This window comes from Prunus mume, linkage group LG3 (genome assembly GCF_029339155.1).
Source record: "Prunus mume cultivar Tortuosa linkage group LG3, ASM2933915v1, whole genome shotgun sequence".
NCBI classification, from domain to species: domain Eukaryota; kingdom Viridiplantae; phylum Streptophyta; class Magnoliopsida; order Rosales; family Rosaceae; genus Prunus; species Prunus mume.
The window spans coordinates 443,111-466,543 of record NC_142700.1 but is presented as its reverse complement, the minus strand read 5'-3'; the positions used below and the strand labels follow the sequence as shown (position 1 = coordinate 466,543).

At 39.3% G+C, this 23,433-nt stretch overlaps 5 protein-coding genes and 1 non-coding gene across 14 annotated transcripts; 3 read left to right on the top strand and 3 right to left on the bottom strand.

Annotated features, from left to right (window-relative positions):
• The first annotated feature begins 4,895 nt into the window (after positions 1–4,895).
• Positions 4,896–7,192, top strand: LOC103326973 (ARM repeat superfamily protein). The gene is given in 3 exon segments (XM_008229240.2): positions 4,896–5,995; positions 5,997–6,377; positions 6,642–7,192. Coding segments are annotated over 3 exon segments (1,365 nt in total). The 5' UTR covers positions 4,896–5,074; the 3' UTR covers positions 6,705–7,192.
• A 1,014-nt stretch (positions 7,193–8,206) lies between these two features.
• On the bottom strand, positions 8,207–11,028 carry LOC103326972 (inositol transporter 4-like). Of its 2 annotated transcripts, none has more exons than XM_008229239.3 (5): positions 10,855–11,028; positions 10,288–10,525; positions 9,672–10,186; positions 8,869–9,474; positions 8,207–8,775 (listed from the first exon to the last, which is right to left on the bottom strand). In XM_008229239.3, exons 2-5 carry the CDS (start codon positions 10,421–10,423, stop codon positions 8,296–8,298), a joined length of 1,737 nt encoding a protein of 578 aa, XP_008227461.2. In that variant the 5' UTR covers positions 10,424–10,525; positions 10,855–11,028; the 3' UTR covers positions 8,207–8,295. The 2 variants fall into 2 exon arrangements, with proteins under 2 accessions (XP_008227461.2, XP_088903898.1); XM_089047772.1 differs by having other exon boundaries at positions 10,288–10,475.
• Positions 11,029–11,510: 482 nt separating this feature from the next.
• On the bottom strand, positions 11,511–11,591 carry TRNAL-CAG (transfer RNA leucine (anticodon CAG)). The gene has a single exon. It is a non-coding gene; the product is annotated as a tRNA-Leu (tRNA).
• A 337-nt stretch (positions 11,592–11,928) lies between these two features.
• LOC103326971 (inositol transporter 4-like) lies at positions 11,929–15,340 on the bottom strand. Of its 2 annotated transcripts, XM_016792942.2 has the most exons (8): positions 15,193–15,340; positions 14,996–15,113; positions 14,355–14,525; positions 14,144–14,214; positions 13,692–14,027; positions 13,460–13,567; positions 12,610–13,212; positions 11,929–12,508 (listed from the first exon to the last, which is right to left on the bottom strand). In XM_016792942.2, the coding sequence occupies exons 3-8, from the start codon at positions 14,485–14,487 to the stop codon at positions 12,029–12,031; spliced, it is 1,731 nt and encodes a 576-aa protein (XP_016648428.2). In that variant the 5' UTR covers positions 14,488–14,525; positions 14,996–15,113; positions 15,193–15,340; the 3' UTR covers positions 11,929–12,028. The 2 variants fall into 2 exon arrangements, with proteins under 2 accessions (XP_016648428.2, XP_088905119.1); XM_089048993.1 differs by lacking the exon at positions 15,193–15,340 and having other exon boundaries at positions 14,996–15,186.
• Positions 15,341–17,239: 1,899 nt separating this feature from the next.
• RABA5A (RAB GTPase homolog A5A) lies at positions 17,240–20,756 on the top strand. 5 transcript variants are annotated; one of them, XM_089048996.1, is made up of 7 exons: positions 17,334–17,488; positions 17,690–17,736; positions 17,832–17,915; positions 18,503–18,581; positions 18,838–18,974; positions 19,076–19,543; positions 20,081–20,756. In XM_089048996.1, exons 6-7 carry the CDS (start codon positions 19,204–19,206, stop codon positions 20,419–20,421), a joined length of 681 nt encoding a protein of 226 aa, XP_088905122.1. In that variant the 5' UTR covers positions 17,334–17,488; positions 17,690–17,736; positions 17,832–17,915; positions 18,503–18,581; positions 18,838–18,974; positions 19,076–19,203; the 3' UTR covers positions 20,422–20,756. The 5 variants fall into 5 exon arrangements, with proteins under 5 accessions (XP_088905120.1, XP_088905122.1, XP_088905123.1 ...); XM_089048997.1 differs by having other exon boundaries at positions 17,344–17,488; positions 17,653–17,736; XM_089048994.1 differs by lacking the exon at positions 17,832–17,915 and having other exon boundaries at positions 17,240–17,488.
• A 431-nt stretch (positions 20,757–21,187) lies between these two features.
• Positions 21,188–23,321, top strand: LOC103326969 (putative yippee-like protein Os10g0369500). 3 transcript variants are annotated; one of them, XR_001677481.2, is made up of 4 exons: positions 21,188–21,443; positions 21,695–21,803; positions 22,420–22,570; positions 23,065–23,321. XR_001677481.2 is itself a non-coding variant. In XM_008229236.3 (3 exons), exons 1-3 carry the CDS (start codon positions 21,301–21,303, stop codon positions 22,501–22,503), a joined length of 336 nt encoding a protein of 111 aa, XP_008227458.1. In that variant the 5' UTR covers positions 21,188–21,300; the 3' UTR covers positions 22,504–22,893. The 3 variants fall into 3 exon arrangements, 1 of the variants encoding a protein (XP_008227458.1); XR_001677482.2 differs by having other exon boundaries at positions 23,020–23,321; XM_008229236.3 differs by lacking the exon at positions 23,065–23,321 and having other exon boundaries at positions 22,420–22,893.
• The last annotated feature ends 112 nt before the right edge of the window (positions 23,322–23,433 follow it).

Sequence of the window (23,433 nt, the reverse complement as noted above, 5' to 3'; positions counted from 1 at the left end):
TGGAATTCTGTAGAAGGATTACTCTTCTTAACTTATTACATAAGTCTTCAATTCAACAACCTCTTAATCTTATTGTTCATATTGTTTATCACTCACGGTCCCAAAGGATGTCAATGTCATTGCCAATGCCATTGGTCTGCCTTTTTATTTGGAAACCAAGAATGCCATCACGTCAAGTTAAAGACTTTTTATTACCATTACTTGTAATTTTAAATATAGTCTTTACTTGGTCAAGGTCTGCCTTGTAACTTATAAGTTACGACAAGGTTCATTCTGGGTTGCCCAAACCTCATTCCAGCTTGGGCTTTATCATTTGGGTCACGATGGGCCGGCCAAATTGCATTCCATGCGACACAATCATGAAGTATACAAGTCGACCCAGACCCAGTCCTCATATAGGCCCCAGCTCAAGCTAACACAACTCAAAGGTGCATGATCATGATTAGACAAGGTGGGCCTAGAGTGGACCATTGCCAGCAGTGAAAATCATTACGGCTTCTGCCAAAAGTTGTTGGAAATACATCTTTTTTATTTGTCAAAGATATCTATTAAAGGCCAATAGGGTCTAGCTTAGTGGAAAAAGAATCTTGACTTCCTTCAGACTAAAGATCTTAGGTTTAAACTCCTATAATCTCAGTTTTGGAAAAAGAATCCAAAAAAGAAGAAGAAATAAAATAAAATCTAAGTAGAAGAAGATAGAGGATGTTCATTTTTTAAACTTTTGTGAGCGTCTAATTCTATCGATCAAAAGTGTGACGAGGTGAAAATAGGATTCGATTTAGGCCACTTGTTCTATTATAACAATAGATAACTTTAGCAGAGTCGTTCTATAATGAGGGTGTCATATATAGACTATAGATGTGGACTTTCTATAGACTTTTGCAACTTTAGCATCGTTTGTGTATATATATTATATATAGTATGTATGGGTTGCGCATACGCATGCGCATGCTATGCCAAAAAGTTAGGTGACAAGCGAAGCCAAGCAAGCAGGGGAGGGGGTCTTAGATTCTGAGAAGTTTGCGCTGTTGACCACCCATTAGTCTTGATCTTGATCTTGATATTTGAAGGCTTGAAGCTATCTTTTAAGGTATGTAGCTGGGCCACCCTTTGATATATCTGCAATGCCACCGATGGGCTATAGCTTGTGGTCCTCTATATCTTCATTATCCCACGTAAAACCATGATATCCACATCTTCAAAAAATTATTGTAAGGCTTCATTTGGTCATAGTCTTAGTCACTCACTGCACTGCACCCATATTAGCTAGCTAGGGCCCAGACCACTATGCATGGAACACATCAAACATACCTACTTTATATTAAGTATCCCATTCCCAGAGTTTGCTTCAAGTTTCAGGTTTGCCATTTTGATGAAATAGCATCCATGCATCATGCACGCAACACGAATTCAATCACTAAATCCTCCTAACTTTCCCATGATGAAATCGAATGGGCACTTGCTGTTCTCAAATAGCATTTAACTGATCAAACTAAAGCCTGAAAGCGCCCGCTTGGCTAGCTGTTGAATGAATGGCAACAACAACACAAGCATATATAACCAGAAACTTTATTTTGAACCGTCGACTATCCTAATTTTGAGGTCTCCATAACACAATTTTGAGGTCTACGACACAGTACCTTCCTGTTGTCGAAGTAATTTTCAGCAGCTGTCTGCAGCTGGCTGAGCATGGTTGGGCCGGGCACATTAATTCCATCAGTGTTCTTGACCTTGGGTAGTCGATTCGAATGATAAATTAGGGTTGAAAAACGTACACTCTAGTCTCTCCCTCTACAATTACAGTCTTGTAGATAGACATAGATTCAGGTGATCTGAAGTGAAAAGATCTCGAAGAAGATTTGAAGCTAGAAAGCAAGAAGACTCATGGGCCATGCATGTCAATAAAAGATAACAAAAAGTTACAAAATATTTACTTTTGAAGATGCCACGTGCTGTCAAAAAAGTGAATTGCAGCAAACGCAGAATTCAGCCTTCTTCAGACTTTTCATCAATCTGTAACATCAAACACAGTTAAGCTTTCAATTCTTTTATTTTCAAATGTCTATCTTATAACATAATCAAACACAGTTGGGTTGGGTTTGGGTGGATATCATTTACTATAGATATATTTATTTATTTTCAATCAATATCTTCATGTTATATGTCAGCCAAAAGACCGAAAGACCGAAAGGCCAAAGAGGAAAAGAACAGAAAAGAACTAAATTTTTTTGCTTTCAAATTTGGTGTGCTGAGCCTGGGATAGATAATATAGATATGTTATAGGTAATACGTAGCTCACACCGACTTTATATGAATAGTTTCATAGATAGAAATTAGAATGGATATGGTGTAAAATAGTGATCGGGACGCCCACAAGTCACAGATTCACACTCACACTCGCAACACAGACAAACACAAATGCTTTCTTTCGCATGCAGAGTAGACCGACTCTTGTCAATCTGCCAGATGACCCCTCCAAAAGTTCCCCTTTTCATATTTACCATAAAAATAATAATAAAAAGTTTATTAGCCTAAACGCTTTTAGGAGTAATATTAATTAGGACTAGTTCTTGTGATCATGAGGAGCACCTCTGGCTTTTCTGACCACACAAATTGCACCAACAAGTTTCAAAATATGTATATGAGATCATGATTGCATGGCCCCCCATGTTCTGTGGTAATAATGTTTTGTGCAAAAACCATGCTTTGCACACTAAAAAAGTGTTTACTTACTTCCTTAATCAGCCGGCTGGTTGTAACTCATGAGCTGGTGGTGGCGAGTGCCAAATTGCTGATGCAGAGTATGGTAGTGACCTCAAACATTAAATCTCATTTGCGAAAAGCGCACAAATTGTTGGAAGTCTGCGCAGCCATCATTAGCCTCTTATATATCTTAAACATATTAAGTAATTATAATTATATTATTGTATAATTTATCATTTAATCACGATTATAAATATAAAAGAAGATTTTACCGCAAGCTCGTCATCATTCCAAAGATTTTAGTCAAATACGCGTTATAATAGAGGGAGAGTGAGTTGAACTAATTAAAAAATAATGAAAACTTTTACTTGATAACCTCGGATAAGCAAAATATTAATATTCTTTATGTGAAAAATCGACAAATAAATATTATTGTAAAGGCCAAGATATGCCAGGATTGACCTCGACCAAAATGAATAAACAAATACAGTAAAGGAGATTAATTAAACATATGGTAACGTGGCAAGATATTGTTGATCCACGTCAATAATTTTTCTATAAATAATGTGTGAAATTTATTTTCAACAAAGACAAACACCATCTTTTCCCAAATTTGGAAGGTGCAGTTAGGGTGCTAAACAACTCATCATGTTGCACTGACAACGTTGAACTAATAATAATAATAATAAAATATTAATAAAGGAAAAGGTATTCATGATACATACATAGTATGACTACGTACGTATGTTGTGTTGAATGACAAGACGAGCTTTTAAATTATTAGTGTGGCTGCCGAAATATATGAACATGAGATGGACGGTAGAGGAGAAGACAAAAAAATAAATTAAAGTGATTAGGTGCTGAAAAATTCAAGACACGCTATGTATAATGAATGTTTAGTTAGATGATTAGGTGAGCAAATTCTTTGTATTAGTTCAGAGATATGCATGCAGTGATGGGTGAGCGAGCGGTGTTTGAAAATTTGAATATATTACGAGTCAGATTGAAGCAACACAAACTCATTAACTCTTGTCGCGTGGACTAATTATAATTAATTAACAAATGCACTTTTTTCCCTTCTTTTCTCGGATAAACCAAACGCTAATAAACGTGGTTAATAATAATAATCCAGTGATGGAGTCATAATTAGTGGTACTAGGTCTCTGTGTTTGCTCTGGCACGTGTGGCTGACGTGGCAATTGTAGACACAAAGCTAACGCCACTCGCTTTAAAGTAAAGTAAAGTAAACAGAGTGTAGTTGACTTTGGCCCACTTCTGAAGACCGCCCAACCCAACCCAGCACCGTCTTCATCAAGAGATGGAGAACAAGAGAAGATAATCACACGGCTGCAGGAGTATTTACAGACTGAGCTTGCTGGCAACACGTGTCCCTCCCGATTCTAAACTGACTCCTGTCGTATGCCCCAACGCAGGAGAATCTTCCCACACGTCACCTGCCCCCTCCTTTTTTTTTAAAATATTTTATATTTTATATTTTGTTTTTTCACCAAGGACATATGTATGTACCAAATTCAATTTTGACCAAAACCGAGCTAAAGGGTTGATGACATGAGAGGTTGAGAAAGTGCACAAAACGACGGCGTCGCTGCCTATCAGGTTTTGGCCGACGCGGTAGGTCCCACCTAAACACCCATCCCATCAAAAAGAGCCAATTGCATTTGTGCCCACTGCCCACTGCCCACAGTCGCATCAGCCCCCTAGTCCTACTGTTCTAGTTTTAGACCATGAGTTTGTATCCCGGAACGACGTCGCCTTCCCCAACCCAATGTTTGGTGTGTGACCATTTTACATAGGAAAGCCTGGCATTGCCTTGTGACTCCGTTCTTTTTTTACTTTTTTTCTGCAGAGACATTTTGTATTAAAAAAAAATACAACAGTCTAAATTAAATTTCTTTCTTTAAATTAGTTCTTTCTTTTTGTTTTCTATCCAAACATACTCTAATTGAGCTGATCTATAAAAACGGAATTTGAGGACGAATTTACTGTCGTAACCAACTAACCCAATTCATATCTACGGCTCCATCCGTCTTTTAAACCTAAACAGAAGACAGAGACACCACTCTTTTACTGTTTTACTTACAGAGAGAGAGAGAGACAGAGACAGAGACATACAGTCATATACACATGACATATGACAGAGACCCTAAAATAAATAAATAAATCCCACTGCCTCATCTCCAGTCCTCTCCCTCCCAAATTCCCAATTCCTACTTCCTCTACACCACGAGCTTCTTCTCTACTCAACACCACTAGTTCAAAAATTTTAAAAAAATCTACCAGTACCAGATAAAATCAAACTATATATTGTGTAAAGGTCTCAGCTTTGGCTGATTTCCCGTCCACAGCCAGAATGGTTTCTCTACAAGATTCTCATTCCAGCTCCAACCACTTCCCTCCTCACACCCGAAACTTCTACTCTCCTTCCTCCACCAAAATCCACAGGCAAACAGGCCGTTCCATGCGCACCATTCGCTCCAACATCTACCATGACGATCAATCCCGAAACTCCTTCACCACCGAAAGATCGTCCTTCGTCTCCGAGAACTTGACCGATTCCGTCATCGACATGCGTCTCGGCGAGCTCGCCTTGCGCACCCACAGCTCTGCTGCCAAGTCCGCCTCCTCCGACGAAGAGTTTCTCCAGCTCTCCCAAGCCTTCAGCGATTTCTCCGCCTGCAGCAGCGACATCTCCGGAGAATTACAGAGACTCGCTACTTTGCCGTCGCCGGAAAACGAGCCTACCTCCGAAGCCGAGCCGGAGGTGCCGGAGGAGCCCTGCCAGGGGTTTTTGCAGAGGGAGAACTTCTCCACCGAGATCATCGAGAGCATTTCGCCGGAGGATCTTCTACCGACGGTCAAGATCTGCGTCGACGGCCTCCAATCGCCGTCGATTGCCATCAAGCAATCTGCTGCGGCCAAGCTCAGGCTTTTAGCGAAGAACCGGGCGGACAATCGCGCTTTGATAGGCGAGTCCGGTGCGGTCCCTGCTTTAATTCCTCTGCTCCGGTGCAGCGACCCCTGGACTCAGGAGCACGCCGTCACGGCCCTGCTCAACCTCTCTCTGCACGAATCGAACAAGGCGATAATCACCAATGCCGGAGCTATAAAGTCTTTAGTGTACGTGCTCAAAACCGGGACGGAGACTTCGAAGCAAAACGCTGCGTGTGCGCTCTTGAGCCTGGCCCTAATTGAAGAGAACAAGAGCTCAATCGGAGCCTGTGGGGCCATCCCGCCGTTGGTTTCGCTGTTAATAAGTGGATCCACGAGGGGCCAAAAAAGACGCCTTGACGACCCTGTATAAACTCTGCTCGATAAAGCCCAACAAAGAGAGGGCAGTGAGCGCCGGAGCTGTGAAGCCGCTGGTGGCTCTAGTGGCGGAGCAGGGGACGGGCTTGGCGGAGAAGGCGATGGTGGTGCTGAGTAGCTTGGCTGGGGTTGAGGAGGGGAAGGAGGCCATTGTGGAGGAAGGTGGACTTGGGGCGCTTGTGGAGGCCATTGAAGATGGGTCGGTCAAAGGGAAGGAGTTTGCGGTGTTGACGCTGTTGCAGCTGTGTACTGAGAGTGTGAGAAACAGAGGGTTGCTGGTGAGGGAAGGAGGGATTCCACCTTTGGTTGCGCTTTCGCAGACTGGGACTCTTAGAGCTAAGCACAAGGTATTTTGATCATTTCATGAAATTTGGGGATTATGAATTCTCATGGTTTGGTTTGTGTTAATGCGTTTATAATTGTATAGACGAAATGGTGGGGTCCTGCCCTTTGAATTACAGATGGTTCATTTGAATTGGGGATTGAAGCCAATTAGTATTAGTGTGCGAATTTTCGTTCATTTTGTAATGCTAAGTCTGCATTTGGATGCTGCGTGTTTATGTGTTCACGGAGCTGGCTTGATTTATAATGGGGTTTGGTTGTTTTTGCAGGCTGAAACGCTTCTTGGGTATCTGAGAGAACCGAGGCAAGAAGCGTCCTCTTCAGCCCTTTAGAGAAGAGAGGAGAAGAGAAGAGAAGAGAAGAGAAGATAGGTACTGGTACTGGTACTAATTAGAGAGGAAATTATACTAGTACGTCTTATGTGGTTCAGTGTTTGGTTGCACTTGTATATAGGAAGTGTTGTTTCATGGTTTTGTACAGTGTGGTTGAGAAGCTAGGAAGAATATGATTGTACTAGGAAGGATTAGAAGAAGCTAGTGAGCAAGAAACTGACTTTTAGATGTTTGATTTTTAACTAGGTTTTTGGTTGGGTATCTTGTTTGTTTCTTATCCCTCTTTTCTATTATTGACTTGGTTTTTTGTAGGGGTGGAATACTTGTTTGCCTTGTGGTTTTGGGTTGATAAAGATTTGGGTTATTTTCCCTGTGTTTTGTCTGGGAAGCCCCAAATTTTTCTCAAAGGGTTTTATTCATTGTCTGGTTTTCCTTGTAATGATAGATTGTCTAAAACTGGTTGGAAAAATCTCCTCTCTTTTTTTCAATATTGTGTTTTAAGTTCTGTATGATGAAATTGATCCATCGGATTCGTCCTTCAAAGCACAATGTGTGTTTTAGTGTCCGTTGGTGGTGGTAGCAAAATTGGAATCTTGAACTCAATTTGTGGTGGGGATCTGGACCTTTAACCATTGCCCAGCTACACGATCGTTATACCTTGCTTAGTAGTGAATGCAACTTTATACTTTGCCTAGATGCCAATACAGGAAGGTCATCTCCTGAAGATTTTATCCTTTATTCTCCTCTTGTTGGGCAATTTTCTCGGCAGCCAAACAGCAGGCTTTAAAACAATTTAATTTTATGAAAGTAGAGAGAAAAAAGGGGCATTATTTTAGTGGAGATATGCAAATCTATAATGACAGAGGGCCCTTGACATGCTGCTTGTCTTTGATGTAAAGTAGGTCACCTGCTCGCGAGATACCATCACCACCTGTCCTACATGCAAATGCAATTGATTCATTCATCTGGCAAACCCAATCCAAAGGCCACCAACCGATCCAATCCAAACCCCACCAAGCGAAAGATTTTGAATACTTGTTTATAAATCCTTGTCCATACTAATCATGCATTAGCTGGCGGAGCAGCAGGTATTGTTTTGTCCCGCTGTTTGCTTGGATGGTTGCAATCTCGTATTTTAAATGTCAGTGAATTACAAGGTGTCGGTGCGCCTTTTGCGTCAAAGCGTACACGGGTCCAATCTCCAATCCTAAAGTGTTTGATGTGTTTTGCATGCGTTGCCTCTGAGCGAAATGTGATGTGATGGTACACATTTCAGTAACAGTATGTCATGGTCTCTATCTCTCTGTCTCTACAACGGTACCATTTAGTCGAGTTGGCCAAGACAGTGAACCCATGTTTTTGCACTCAAGTTCCAATCCTCTCCTCTCAGGCAAGAGATTATCTTTCACTAATTATTCTATTTCTCACGTGTCTACAACATTCATCACTAGCATATTCTCAAGATAAAAATAAAAGGGAGTTAAAAAAGAAAAACTATAGCATAGTATAATCGACCGTATTATTATTAAATGACATGACATATACACATCAATTCTCACACAACTAATGATATGGTCCCTAACAAATTAGATTACTCCTCAACTTTGGCTTTGCCTTTGGTGTCCTTGGGAGCAAATAGTTTAGGTTTGAAGCCTTTCTGAAGCAACTTCTCAACTTCTTCAAATTGCATTCCTTTGGTTTCAGGAACCAGGAAGTAAATGAATATAAGTCCAATTAAAGAAAATCCAGCAAATAGTAGAAATGTTCCGGCAGAACCCAGAGCCTTGGTGAGGGTCAAGTATGTCTCACTGACTATGAGATTGGCTGTCCAGTTTGAAACTGCAGCAATCCCTCCACCTATTCCTCTGTATCTCAGAGGGTATATCTCTGAGTTCACAATCCAGGGTACGGTTCCCATTCCAGGCGCATACATAATAATGTACAGTCCCAGTAAGATCACTGCAAAGATTCCAATTTTGCTGGGACAACCTTTGCTGTACCACGTACGACGGTCCTCGCGACACGAATCCCTCATGTTATCATTGGCAGCCAAGCAAGCTCCCGGGGCGAGCTGACAACAATTAAGGGAAAAACAAATGGATTAGTTGAGGTCAAATCTTTAATTTATGTTGAGTAAAGGCTCACTAGTTAGTTGTGCGCTTACATCCTTCACTTTGCTAGAACAGAAGGCGCAGTCTTGTTTCAAACATGTCATGCAGTTCCATGATGCAGGGTTAGAAGCAGAGCCATAAGCCGGGCATGTAGAGTTGTTGCCAAACCTAGCAGATTCCAAATTACTAATCTTGGGAGAATTTTCTGCGGCATAGTAAAACACCCCAGCTAACACCACCAGGCAAGTGATGATCCCAAACATAGAGATAATCATCAGCCTTCTCCTTCCATATCTATCTACAAAGCACATGCTGATGAGGGTGCCAACCACGTTGACACCAGAGGTGATCAAAGACAGCGCCATAGCCGTCTGGTTGGACGCGAACCCGGCAAATTGAACGATGGTTGGGCTGTAATACATGACAGTATTAATTCCTACAAATTGCTGAGCTACTTGCACAGTGATTCCTGCATAGAGTCCTCTTCGGACCACGGTGTTGCTCAATGCACCCTTTAGTTTTCCGAACACGCCATTCCCAGCTGTTCCTTCCTCAGCCTTTTCAAATTCCACGGATTCATGCAAGGCTTTCAGTTCATCATCCACCTCTTCAGCAGGATAGATTTTCGCTAAAATGGCCCTAGCTTCATCCACCTTGTTCTGTTTCATTAACACAAACAACACCAAGAACAAGTTATATATTTGGCATATTGAACATAATATGCTTATGTCATTGCTAGACTGTGAATTCAGATAATTTATTGATCGTGTTTGTCCAAATTCACAGTTTGACAACATAAGCATAAGCATGCATTTATGTTACGACAACATATGACTAGCTACTATGATCAGCTCACCTCTCTGTAGAGCCATCTGGGAGACTCAGGAAGCGACAACATCAATATGAACTGAACCACAGCTGGAAGTCCTGCGACTCCAAGCATCCAACGCCACGTTCCAGGAGCTTTCGTGAAGGCCAGATTGATGAGGTATGACAGGAATTGTCCTCCTGTAATCAACATACCGTTTGTGCTAACAAGAGCTCCTCTGATTCTATGAGGAGAAGCTTCCGAGATGTAAAGGGGTGCGGTCATGGAAGCCATTCCAACTCCCACACCAACTATAACTCTTCCAATGATGATCACCCACGGAGCTGGAGCCACAGCCATAACTATTGCACCCACGAAGAACACCACGTCCGCGATCAGGATTGATTTTTTCCGGCCAAGGGCATCGTTCATCCATCCACCAAATGCAGCCCCAATGATGGCGCCTGCAACTGCCATACTCACTATGGTCTCCTGCAGCCATGTTTTCCTGTCAACTTCGCGAAAGTCCTCACGAATGTATAGTAATGCCCCGGAGATTACACCTACAGCGCCACACCAATTACAACACGTCCAATTAGTGCATAGACATTTTTCCTTTGAATGAATTCATTGTTGGTATAAATATAATTGAGATTTTAATTACCTGTATCGTAACCGAAAAGGAGGCCTCCAATGCCGGCAGAGAGAGCGAGACGCATAATGTAAGGCGTCTTCCATGTTGTCCTCCAGCACTCTGTGAACTCTGTTTTACTAGAAGGGTGGGCTCCCCCCTCCACCATTTTCTCCTTCTTCTTCTTCTTCTTCTTCTTCTTCCAAGCAACTCAGTGCTCGCTGAAAATTAATGCAACAAGCAACCAATGCAGCATGCAGTGGTTCAGTTTCTGTATTTGAAATTACAAATATCAATCAATCACTTGCTAATCCTATTAACATGGCGGTACTTCTTCTTGATATATAGGCATTGGAAGACGAATTTAGTTGCTAGGGAAATGGATAAAGACTCATTGACCATCATACTGTCAGCCTTAGTTACAAAACAATCCTAAATTAAAGCCTCCACACGCATTTTCTTATCTGTCTTCAGTTTTTACATCACAAGAATAGCTGTTCAATCTCAACAAGGAGAACTAATTTCGATTTGACACGAAAATGGAAATAAATACATTAGCATGCCACCATATAATTATATACCATATGATCTGTGTCTTACCAAGTGACTACTTAACTTTTGTTGTTGTTGGTGTTGAGCTCCTGTTTCCTCCGGTCTCTGACCGCTCCGTAGAAGCACCTTTGAAGCTGCTTCTTTAAAGATTGCTGATGTTCAAAAATCACCAAAGAGATTGCTGGTGTTAAAAGACCTAATTTGGAAGAAGAAGGTTTGGGGGTCCTTGTAATGTGTATATACCATACCTAGTTTTGACAATGTGGAATTCTCTAGGCTCAACACTTTTCTCTCCAACGCCTCACTCTCTCTGTTTCCTTACATGCCCTCAAATGTCGCCAATTACTGACCGCTATGTAGTGCATTGACCGATTTCTGTTGAGAATCATCTCGCCCATTAGCCATGCAACAAGTTTCTTCAATTTGTATATATCATTCCTACTATTTCTTTACTATTTTTAGACATTCATGAGCAGAGCATATTTCCAAATACAATTTCTTCTTAACTGTAGTGTAGATGTGATGTCAAACTTTTATCTAAAATCTTCAACTCTCATTTTCAAGGATTGGATTAAGGTCCACTAAACTCAAATATAATTCCCCTAAATATGGTCAACTTATATAAATATTTAGGCTGACCTCAAATTATTCAAAGAAGATACCAACTGGATAGGATTTGAAAAAATAGAAAGAAAAAAAAATCATGTCAAGAATGGGATTCGAACCCATGCCCTTTCGGACCAGTACCTGAAACTGGCGCCTTAGACCAACTCGGCCATCTTGACCTTGTTGTTGATCCCTCCAACAAACACATTCAAATAGCAACTGAATATGGGGAAAATTATTTTAGGCCTTTTGGTTTTGATTGGTACACAATCTACATGCTTTGGCGCATTGGACCTCTCTCTCTCTCTCTCTATAGGCCCCAATTTAGTTTAAGGTTATGCATGCAAAAATATTACTTTGGCTTTATGCATCCATGATTTCTTTAACTGTAATGACTTGTGCTTTTACTGTACTCTTTCCCCATTGCAAATATGGAAGTGGGGTTTTGAACTAGACGAAAAGACCTTCATATTTTGACCATATGGATTATTTGACACCAGCATTGGTTGTTGCAGCTTTGGTCCAAAAATATGATTTTAGAGATTAAAAAAAATTGTTTTAGAGTACATTGAAGAGAACATATATCAGAGGACTAAAGAGACTTGTATTGCTTGACTCAAGAAGATTCAAAATTCTTGCTTTGCTTTTCCTTTGAAGCAAATGGCTTGGGTCTAAAGCCTTTCTGAAGCAACTTCTCAACCTCCTCAAATTGCATCCCTTTGGTTTCAGGAACCAGCAAGTAAATGGCTACAAGTCCAATGACAGAAATGCCAGCAAAGAGGAGGAAGGTGCCAGCAGATCCCAGAGCATGAGTCAGGGTCAAGAAGGTCTCACTCACAATGAGATTGGCACTCCAATTTGCAACTGCAGCCATTCCTCCACATGTGCCTCTGTATCTCAGTGGGTATATTTCTGAGTTGACAATCCAGGGTACAGTTCCCATTCCTGGTGCATAGATAATGATATACAATCCCAATAGAATCACTGCAAATAACCCAACTTTGCTTGGACAACCTTTGCTGTACCATACACGATGTTCTTGGCGACAAGAACTCCTAATATCATCGTTAAGAGCCAAGCAAGCTCCCGGGGCATACTGACAATTGCAACAAGGGAAAAGCAATCAGAATTTATTGGATCATAAGTATCTCACAAGGCAACTTGAGAAGAAGGCCAAAGTAAATGCGGAGAACTTACATTGACTTTGTTAGCACAGAAACCACAGTCTGCTTGCAAACACGTCATGCAGTTCCATGATCCAGGATTAGGAGCAGACCCATAAGCTGAACATGTAGAATTTTTACCAAAGTGAGTGGATTCCAAGTTACTAATATGTGGAGCATGAGATGCTGCCTGGAAAAACACTCCAGATAACACTACCAGGCAAGTGATAATCCCAATCATAGAAACAATCATCAGCCTTCTCCTCCCATATCTATCCACAAAGCACATGCTGATAATGGTGCCAACCACGTTGAGGCCAGAAGTGATAAGAGAGAGTGCTAAAGCCGTCTGGTTCGATGCAAATCCAGCAAACTGAACGATTGTTGGGCTGTAATACATAACTGTATTAATACCCACAAATTGCTGAGCCACTTGAACAGTAATGCCTGCATACAGTCCTCTTCGAACCACAGGGTTGCTCCAAGCACCCTTTACTTTTGTTATCATGCCATCCCCAGCATCTCCTTCCTCAGCCTTTTCAGCTTGGACAGATTCATGCAAGGCTTTCATTTCGGCCTCAACCTCTTCAGCAGGATAAATTTTCTGTAAGATGGCCCTCGCCTCATCTGCCTTATTCTGTTTAACACAAAGAAAACAAAACTGAGTATGGTAGTATACACATAATCAAGTAATTATGTATGAAAAGTAAAAAACTAATGCTACAATCAGACCAATCTCAATGAAGAAGAAAGATCTAAGTTTAGCAAGTTTGTTGCCTTATGTCAACCTTAAAACATATTTAAGATATTTCAATATGCTTGAATAACTATGACAATGATCATGCACAGAATATAGTTAAGATGAGAGTTTGATAAATGGTCACCTGTCTGTAGAGCCATCGGGGAGACTCTGGGAGTGACAACATCAGTACAAATTGAACCAAAGCAGGAACTCCTGCTACACCAAGCATCCAGCGCCAGGTTCCAGGAGCCTGAAGCAAATTAATTTCACAACAATTAATTAAGTTGAAATTGATATAATTGATTTTTTATTGTTCAAAATTGTTGTCTTTGTGACATATGCAATTGAACTGAAGCTTCAAATGTAATAGGTACCCTGGTGAAGGCGAGATTGATGAGGTAGGACAAGAATTGTCCTCCTGTAATTAGAAAACCATTTGTACTGACTAGAGCTCCTCTGATTCTAGCAGGAGAGGCTTCTGATATGTAGAGCGGTGAGGTCATGGAAGCCATTCCAACTCCCAAGCCAACCAGAATTCTCCCAATTATGATCACCCACGGAGCTGGAGCGACAGCCATAACTATTGCACCAATGAAGAACACAAAGTCTGCAGCTAGAATTGACTTCTTCCGGCCAAAGGCGTCGTTCATCCATCCACCAATTGCAGCACCAAAGATGGCCCCTGCAATAGCCATACTCACTATGGTTTCCTACAAATTAATGTCAATGAACAATACCACAAAGTTAGCTGAGACATACATAAAATATGAGCTTAATCAGTTACACTGATTAACATGAACAAAACAGTGGAAATGTTATAACTTACCTGCAGCCATGTTTTCTTGTCAACCTCGCGAAAGTCCTCACGAATGTATAGTAAAGCCCCAGAAATCACACCTACAGTACTCCAACAACACAGATAGAATTAGAAAATAGTTACATGGATCCTGCATAGAATTTTGTCCTTTGAATATGAACTAAATTAATTGTTGGTTTGGATAATTGTGGTTTTAGAAGAGATTTAAGTAAGCAAGCACCTGTATCGTATCCGAAAAGGAGGCCTCCAATGCCAGCAGAGAGAGCAAGACGCATAATGTAAGGCGTCTTCCATGTTGTCCTCCAACACTCTGTGAACTCTGTCTTACTAGCAGGCGGGTGTCCTCCCTCCATATCATGCACTATTTCTTCCAAGTAAACTCACTCTAACCCTGAAATTAAAAAATCAACTGCTATCAATCTTTTGAATTTTGAGGCAGCCAATTCACATTCATTTGTTGCACCCAATACCATAAATAAAAGAAAATAAAGAAAAATATATGATCTTTATGGGCAAACAATTCAAATGAATTCAGTCTCAAAATTAAAAAATTAATAACAAATCAAATAAAATCCTTTGTTATGATAAAAAAGAAAAAGAAAAAAAAAGAAAAGAAGAAGGTATAAAGTCCTAATCCCATATCAAAACGTAGAGGGAAATTATGAATTTGATAATCTTCTTCTTTTAAAACACCTTCCTACTGCAAGAAAGATTGGTTCCAAAACACATGCATATATGAAAGAAGCCATGGTTCGCCATTCTTTGGCTGTTTACTTTCCTCCTTCTACCATTGGACGCTTACCCCAGAGAGAAAAAAAAAACATACGAACAAGAGCAATGCTGAAAACCAAAAACCATTACCTTGCTATGCCTTATGGATTGAAGCTCTTCCCTTCTGTTCTTCTGCCTCCTAGTTTTAGATTAGAGTTGGGTTTTCTCTGTACTTCGAATTTTGATGATGATGATGATCAACTTTTATCTAATTATGTAAAATATTTTTGTGAGGGATGGATGATATATATATCTATTATGATTGATTTTGAAATATAAAAGCGTACCTGTTTCCTTTTTATTAATTAAATTGTTGAGAGTTTCTATAGAAGTATAACAGAGACTACATAAAGAGGAGAGAGCACCCGTGGTGATTGAGTGAGTGAGTGAAATTAGTTGCAGAAAAGGATTCTATTGGATAAAGGAAGAAACCAGTCAACACAAACCCAATGACAAAACACAACCAATGACAAAATCAAATTTGTCTGCATTTAATCTACCAACGTAATCCTAGGCGATTTTGTCGTATTTTTCTTCTTTTTTTCTCTTGGTTGCATTACAGGTGTCTTCTGTTCTTTTGCAGACGGAATTATAGTGCAGACTGGTACTTTTATAAAATCTTTGGTCTTTGGAAACCCAATAAACAAAGATTATATTTGCAAAAAAACCTACTCAAACAAAACTCATGCAACGTTCCCCTGCTTCACTAAAACCATGTGTTTGTGCGCGAGCGCTACAGCCTACAGCCTACAGGATATTTCAAAGAAACAAGATAGGCTAGGCTGATGCTTGAACACGAAACTAGTAATAAATCTTACCTCTATGCACCAGGCGAGAGGCTTTTGTGCCTGATGATGATCTTAGGTTGAAGAAACAGATGTCTTATATTTCTATGGTTGCGAATTACCCAAAAGACTAATAAATATACAGCATCCCTGATTTCGATTTAATTTCAAAATGGAAATGGAAATAACATTAGCATTGACAACAAGGATAAAACAAATTAAAATATTTCACCCTATATGGTAATGCGTGCTCGTGAAGTAGACCTTCGTATCGTAGTATCTAACATATTAGTGCAGGTTTCTATTGTTGAATTTAGAACACAAATAGAAACCATGTTTATGAGATTGGATAGGATTTGCACCTAAGATTGAATTGTAATGGATAACATTACATCGGAGAGAATAATCACTTATTTCAATAATTTGTCTAGTGCTACGCATAATTAAGCAGGATCTTACGTATCAAGAAATGTTAGGAATCATAACAAATATTAGGAGTAATGACTTCAATCTTATCCAGATGTAGTCAAATTAGGTTATCAAGAAATGTCAGGCTCATTCACTTTCTTTTTTCTTACATTGAATCACGCAATTCCTCCATGGCTACAAACCAAGGTAACAAAAATTTACAAACCATTACACAAGATATTATTATGAAATCTACCACACATACTATGAACAATTTATTTTTCTTGTATGTAAATATTAATAGAACATTTACATATGTGACCATTCAATTCAAATTCCTGGTTTTTCACATGTCCTATTATAATTATTATATTTATCTATATATATATATAAAACAAAAAGCAGATATCTATATATATAAAGCAAAAGGCAGAGAATGGTGAAACATTCAAAATACCAGAAAATGCCCTTGATTAATTCAAACATTAAGAATTGAAATTATTAATTAAATGAGGATAATTTGGTAATTCACATTTTTTCATATAAAAAATAAAAATAAAATCAGATAATAGGTCCTACTTTTATGGAACATAACTACCATGTTATCTTTTCTTAATTCTAAAAATAAAATAAAAAATAAAAAATGAAACCAATTGGCACACTCTCACCCGTGTGCCAAGGAGCTAGTATATATAAAGCAAAAGGCAGAGAATAGTGAAATATTCAAAATATCATAAAATGTCATTGGTTAATCCAAACATTAAGAATTAAAATTATTAATTAAATGAAGATAATATGGTAAATTCACTTTTTTTTATATTTAAAAAAGATTAAAATTAAAAGAAAAATCAGATAATGAATCCTATTTTTATGGAACACAACTACCCATTATCTTTTTTAATTCTAAAATAAATTTAATTTTCTTTATAAAAAAAGCCTCTTGTAAGTGCGGTAGCACATACGGAGAGGCTAGTATCATAATATGACACCTGATACTACCGTATTATTCTATAATTTATCGATTAGGTCAGTCTCTTACTTTTTCGGTCGGATGGGCCTCATTCTGTACTTTCCAATTCAACCCTAGGTCATCCGCAAATCCCCTTTATCTTGGCCCATGCATTGATAGTTTCTTTACAACTGTTTTACCGTTACTGTTTTCACGTTGGAAGAGAATTTCTTAGCTAGACGAAAAACCCCTCACATCTTTGAACATATTCCGAAATTACCTTTGATATCGTCCTCATCCCCCTCATTTGTCCGATGTGTGCTTCTGACGCTCTCTGTGCACTTTTATCCTCTCACCTCTCTCCGCTGGCCGTCCCCCCTCCTATCACCGCCGTTCGCCACCGATCTTCACCTTTGATTACCCTTCATCACAACACCCACGGTCTCTTTCTCTTTCTCTCTCTCTCTCTCATCCTTGTAAATTTGAGATTTGTATTCCTTAGGAGTTGCGGCTCTTTTCGATCTCCAAATTTCGATTTGTTTATTTTTGAAATGTTCGATATCATTGTCATCGTTATCGTTTGGTTTGTTGTGCTTATTGGGTAGATAATGAAAAATGTTTGAATGGATCGGGTTGTGGCAGGTTTGGACACGTCCAAGCTATTGATCCATTATTGACCCCGCAATCTGGTAATTTGTGGATTTAAAATTCCTAATTTCTCTGTTCATGCATATTAATTCCAAAAAACATAATGTTTACGTCTACAAGTTATTATTTTCAATAGGATCGGGATTGCTGGGTGAATATGACGACGAGTGAATGTTACTGGGTTGGTTTGTTAGCCTGCCCCAGTATGGCATTCATCTGGGTAAAAGCCATGATTTTTTTCCCCTCTGACTTTTTAGCTATATTTGAGAATTAAAGAGTCTGAGTTACAGTGACCATGTTGTTTTTTAAAATTGTGTACTCTTATTTTTACCCCTAAAAAGGAAAACTATGTAAGCTTATCCCCCACTTTGGAACAGTCCACCAACTTCTCAGAGCTTAGCATTGTTTTTGGTGATTAGCAATTTATTGTAATTGCTTAGCAATTTGAGACATGTGGGGCTTTTTAAAATGGAAATGTGAATAAGGATGATTCAGTTTAGCTCTTTCTCAGGAAGTAGTTGATCAATCTGGTTTTAATTAGCATCCCCTTTTATTTTCTTGACTTGGAAGACTAGCATAAAGTAGTTTACTTCAAGAGTTAGGTTCTTTTAGTGATTAGTGGTGAGGTTTGCAATATAAAGTTGATATTCTGAATAATGCAGCCATGTGACCTTTGACACGATAATGTTAAACATTTGAGACTTTAAGAAATCTAAAATTTCATGTTGTTTCAGCATCATTGTCTCATGGTGCAATCTCTTACAAGAGTAACTGAATTAGCTAATCATCATTGCCTCTGATTTCTAGGTTTCAGCCTTAAAGCACTGAGTGGGAGGGAAAGCTGGAGTCGGAGGAGGCTAAAATTACGGTCAAAGAAGGCATTGAGGTACTACATATAGCCCATGCGAGGGTAAAATGTTTTGGAGCATGCATACTTGTGTAGACTGCAAGCACAAAGGCAGTTGCATACCGATCTCTCATGTTTAAATTATTTTGCTTTTACACCTTACGCTTTGGTTCCCAGTCCCCTAGAGAAAATAATAGTTGTAACAATCTTGACAGGGGAATAATTTGGCTTTAACATTTCACATCCAATTCATGATTAGAAGTCTGTAATACCTGATGCTTTCTTGATGCTGCAGGGTTTGGCACTTTTTTTATGTAGGGCTAGATTGTAATTTGAAATGGAGAAAGCTATCCAGATAGATTTACATCTGTAGAAGGAATCTAAGAGGGGGCAGGGAGGGTACTATCTTTAATCCTACCTTAGCTTTGTAAGGTAGGTAGCCTCAAATTCTGTTATTGCTGGAAAGCTTTTTCGCTTTATATACCTTCCCTGCCTTACACATTTCCTCTGGCAACTGTTTTATTTTTGTACAGAGAATCATTTCTGCAGTTTGAACAGGGTAAAGTAGATATTTTGTAGGTTATTAGTCGCTTAAAGATCCATCCAGGCTACTCACTATTAATATGGTCCATTAGCTCAACAAATCTGTACACTTTGGGCAATGGCTTTTTATTCGGGGGAGGAAAAGACTGAGGATTATCTGTTCAAGATTGTTTTAATTGGTGATTCAGCGGTCGGAAAATCTAATTTGCTTGCAAGATTTGCTAGAGATGAGTTCTACCCTAATTCAAAGTCAACTATAGGAGTAGAGTTCCAAACCCAAAAGATGGATATCAATGGTAAAGAAATCAAAGCACAGATCTGGGATACAGCTGGTCAAGAGCGGTTCAGGGCTGTTACATCCGCATATTATAGAGGTGCTGTTGGAGCTCTTTTGGTGTATGATATCAGTAGACGCCAGACATTTGATAGCATTGGCAGATGGCTTAATGAACTCCACAGTAAGTCATTTGACAGTGTCCCTTGTTTTTTACTTAATAGCTTTCTCCCAATACATATTCTTCTGGTACTTCACAGTAAGTTCTTATCAACATAATGCAATATGTAGTTTGCCTTCTTGGTAACCTTAATTGGGAATCCCACATGCCAACAGATGATTTGTATGAACTATTAGCCTTTAAAATCTTAGATACATTGAGGAAATGGTGGTGATGCTTTATGCCTTAGGGCTTTGCATAGAGAAGGTGTGAGTATCCTTAAAAAAATTGGATGATGAATGTTTCATCCTCACCATGTATATCTGCTGGGAATGTCTTATTTTACACTCTCAAACTATATTTTAATGGTTCACTTTTACATTCTTTGCCAAATACTCTTTAGTGGACTATTTTGAATGAGGTAATGGCTATTAGTTGTAAATACAATATCCCTGTCAATTTGTTATTCCTGTACCCCTGTGGCTTCAAAAGATTCCTAGCATTTATCCTTAATTAATGTGATGGACTGAGGATTGATCAGGTGGATATACTGTTGAACAGCTCACTCCGACATGAATGTAGTTACAATACTTATTGGTAACAAGTCTGATCTCAAGGATGCCAGGGAGGTACCTACTTCTGAAGGCAAGGCGTTGGCAGAAGCACAGGGTTTGTTTTTTATGGAAACATCTGCTCTCGATTCATCCAACGTTGTCGCCGCCTTTCAGATGGTTGTGAAAGAGATCTACAACATACTAAGCCGCAAAGTTATGATATCTCAGGAGCTCAAGAAACAGGACCCTAGCTGGGTGGGGAATGGGAAGACGGTAGTTTTACAGGGAGATGGGAACCAAGAAGACGCAGCTGCTGAGCCTAAAAAAGGTGGGTGCTGCTCATCTTAGGGATACACAACACATGAGGGTCTGGACGGATCTTTTTGGCGGGTCCCAACTAGCCTCTTTTATTTTTCAATTCAAGTTCCTTGCCTTCCTTCTTCTCCCTGTGATCTAATTTCTTGAATTTGTTTAAATGTTCATTCAAGAAACATGTTTTCACTCAATCTGGTTGAAGAAAAGAGAATTGAGGTAGAAGATGTAAATGACCCGAAAGGTGGATTAGAAAGCTTATACAATGTTCAAATTCAGTAATTTATGCACTGTACTTCTCAGCCATTTTCATGTTTTTCATTTATTGGTTCCTTATTTTTAATGCAATATATGAACTCGTTCCTCTGCCTTCTAGGTTTGTTATCTTATTTTCCTTTTCTTGTGATTTATTGGAAAAACTTTCCAGTCAGTAGACTAGTGTGTAGAGGGGCTAAGTTTATGTGATTGACTCTCATATGCCTTGCTTACTCTGGTCAATTTCATGTATTGCATTGGTGAAGATGATGATGCATGTAGTTCTCTGGATAATTCCCTATAACTTATAAGAGCCACAATTGATCAACAAATGAAAATAAGAGCCGCTAGCAAAATTCAATGGTCTTCGGAGGACTCGGAAAAATCAGTCCCATCCCAACCCATTTTCCCAAACAGAAAATGAGAAAATTTGCCTCGTGGTTAATTAGATAGATAAAATAATTAGGATGACAAAAATGCCCCAAATTATGACGTGGCAATATTTTATTGCCTCCTACCCTACTACTACCTCCGAACGCCCACAACACCATTTTACTCTTTACTTGGAGAGAGCGCGAATTGAAGGATCAGGTTTGTGTCTTTTTGACTGCGAAATCAATTTGGGAATTAGGGCTCGGCCCAAAACAAATTTTGAAAATCATGGGGCGGCTGTTTATAGAGACGCTGAGTGGGCCAAGGATCTTCAAGTGCAGGTATTGCAAGGTGGACTCTGCGTCCCGCGACGACGTCGTTTCCAAGGAGTTTCAGGGCCGTTATGGCAGAGCCTATCTCTTCAGGAATGTGTAAGCCATCCAATTCAACCCTCATTTCCTGTACCACTTGGTGGTTCTCGCTTTGGTTCGAAATGGATTACATTGATAACATTGCTAATTTTTGTGGAAGCATAAATGTTATTTCATTATTTCAATATAATGGCCAAGTAAAATCTTGTGCGTAAAAATGTTGACTTGATGTTGAGTCTTCCCGATGTGTTTATGCTATGATATGATTTGGGTTTGTTACTTGTTCTGATCGTTGAGCATTCTTTTTTCAGGGTAAATATATCTCTTGGGCCGATTGAAGAGAGGCAACTCATTAGCGGATTGCATACTGTGAACGACGTGTATTGTAGCTCTTGCCAGCAAATTATGGGCTGGAAATATGTAAGTTCTAAAGCCTGTTGTGATTTTTAATTTAGGTTCCATGTTTATGCATGATCCGCGATCCATTTTCGAAGACAACTTAATGGAAGGATTCACAAGCTTGTCTACTTAAATCTAATGTAATATGAAAATGCTATTCTCTTCAGCACTCTCACATCAAGTGGGTCTCGCTAAATTAGCATCTTTGGCTGTCGTGATGATGCTACGCATGGACCTTGTTCATGCTCCGCTTCAATGCTTAAGCATGGATTTTAAACTGATCAGCGGCTGTTAAACTTGTAGGATCCTGCTATGAAGTAATCATTTTTAAAAAAACCTTGCAATAACAGTTTTTTTGATCAATTTATTGGTGGCTGCTTCTCCTTGTGTTGTGTGATTACTATTTTCATTAATGGGGTGTGGTCTAGATTTTAGACTAGTGGTGGACTCAAGGGGGATGGTCTATTTTTATGATGTGCTTAATTAGACCAGCCCCATCTTTAGATTTCAGTTTATTTTCCGGTACTCTCTGATCATGTGGTCCAATTTTATGTTTGGAAATCTCTTAGCCACTTATGAAGATTATAGTGTGCAAGTTCTGGTTTAAACTAACTGCTTTTGATTTTCATATTCCTAGGACAAGGCTTATGAGCCAAGCCAAAAGTATAAAGAAGGAATGTACATCTTAGAGAGGGAACGGATGCTGAAGGAGGGTTGGTGATGCTTGGAGAGGAAACATTTGCGAGAATAGACCAAAAGCCATCTCTTTGCAATACTATACACTTTCTGTAAGTAAACAGTGTTCATCCAGATTGCAGCTGGTGCAACTTTAGGATAAGACCTTTTTAATTCTGAGCACCAAACAGCAATAATAGTGTTCTGTTTATTGGATTTCTTGCTGTCTTTGAAATAGCTTCAGTAAATGATTATGGAATTGTGTCATGGTTTGGCAAATGTTGTGGTTTCATGTTAATGTTTTATGTGTGGAATTGTGTCATGGTTTGGCACATGTTGTGGTTTCATGTTAAGGCTTTATGTAAAAGACACAGTAAGCAGCCGTCATGAAATGATTATGGAATTGTGTCATGGTTTGGCACATGTTGTGGTTTCATGTTAATGCTTTCTGTAAAAGACACAGTAAGCGGCCGATAATCTTGAGATGAAATAAAGTTGAAGGCTAAAATTCTTATTGATTTTGTTGTGTCACCATCTGAAATAAATGGTTATGTTGTATCAGTAACTGCATTTTTGGTGGTGTTTTCCTGAGCTAAGCTTTTTGAAGGTGATTTGAAAGCTCGAAGAGGCGATGGCTTGAAATGGCGTTATATGTGGCCTGTAACCAAGCAGAAACCAAGCAGTTTTAGCATTTGATGTCTGCAAACGAATGTCCTAGTTCTAATCTAATAGAGAGTGAAAATGATATATCTTCTTCACACGGTAATTTGTTGTTGTTCTTTGGTGGAGGAAAAAACCCACCGTTGGTGAAAGTAATTTAAAACCTCGAATCGAACAGAATCAAATTGCTGGACAATTGTCAAATGCGGACCATGAGCATCTTGATGTAACCCCACGAATCTCTATTGAGATCATTCATTTGATTGCAAGCAGCCTACTTAGGAGAAATTTTTCAGTGACTGATTGAAGAGAAAGC

What these genes read in the sequence shown, in the direction of transcription:
- LOC103326972 (XM_008229239.3), bottom strand. Translation starts at nt 10,423, where the DNA reads ATGGTGGAGGGGGGAGCCCACCCTTCTAGTAAAACAGAGTTCACAGAG. An exon ending in CCTTTTCGGTTACGATACAG is followed by an intron (nt 10,187 to 10,287) that starts GTAATTAAAATC and finishes GTGGCGCTGTAG; the next exon opens with GTGTAATCTCCGGGGCATTA. An exon ending in GTTCTAGCAAAGTGAAGGAT is followed by an intron (nt 8,776 to 8,868) that starts GTAAGCGCACAA and finishes AATTGTTGTCAG; the next exon opens with CTCGCCCCGGGAGCTTGCTT.
- LOC103326971 (XM_016792942.2), bottom strand. Translation starts at nt 14,487, where the DNA reads ATGGAGGGAGGACACCCGCCTGCTAGTAAGACAGAGTTCACAGAGTGT. An exon ending in ACAAGAAAACATGGCTGCAG is followed by an intron (nt 14,028 to 14,143) that starts GTAAGTTATAAC and finishes ATTAATTTGTAG; the next exon opens with GAAACCATAGTGAGTATGGC. An exon ending in CCCGATGGCTCTACAGACAG is followed by an intron (nt 13,213 to 13,459) that starts GTGACCATTTAT and finishes TGTGTTAAACAG; the next exon opens with AATAAGGCAGATGAGGCGAG.
- RABA5A (XM_089048994.1), top strand. Translation starts at nt 19,204, where the DNA reads ATGGCTTTTTATTCGGGGGAGGAAAAGACTGAGGATTATCTGTTCAAG. An exon ending in ATGGCTTAATGAACTCCACA is followed by an intron (nt 19,544 to 20,080) that starts GTAAGTCATTTG and finishes ACTGTTGAACAG; the next exon opens with CTCACTCCGACATGAATGTA.
- LOC103326969 (XM_008229236.3), top strand. Translation starts at nt 21,301, where the DNA reads ATGGGGCGGCTGTTTATAGAGACGCTGAGTGGGCCAAGGATCTTCAAG. An exon ending in GCCTATCTCTTCAGGAATGT is followed by an intron (nt 21,444 to 21,694) that starts GTAAGCCATCCA and finishes TTCTTTTTTCAG; the next exon opens with GGTAAATATATCTCTTGGGC. An exon ending in AAATTATGGGCTGGAAATAT is followed by an intron (nt 21,804 to 22,419) that starts GTAAGTTCTAAA and finishes TCATATTCCTAG; the next exon opens with GACAAGGCTTATGAGCCAAG.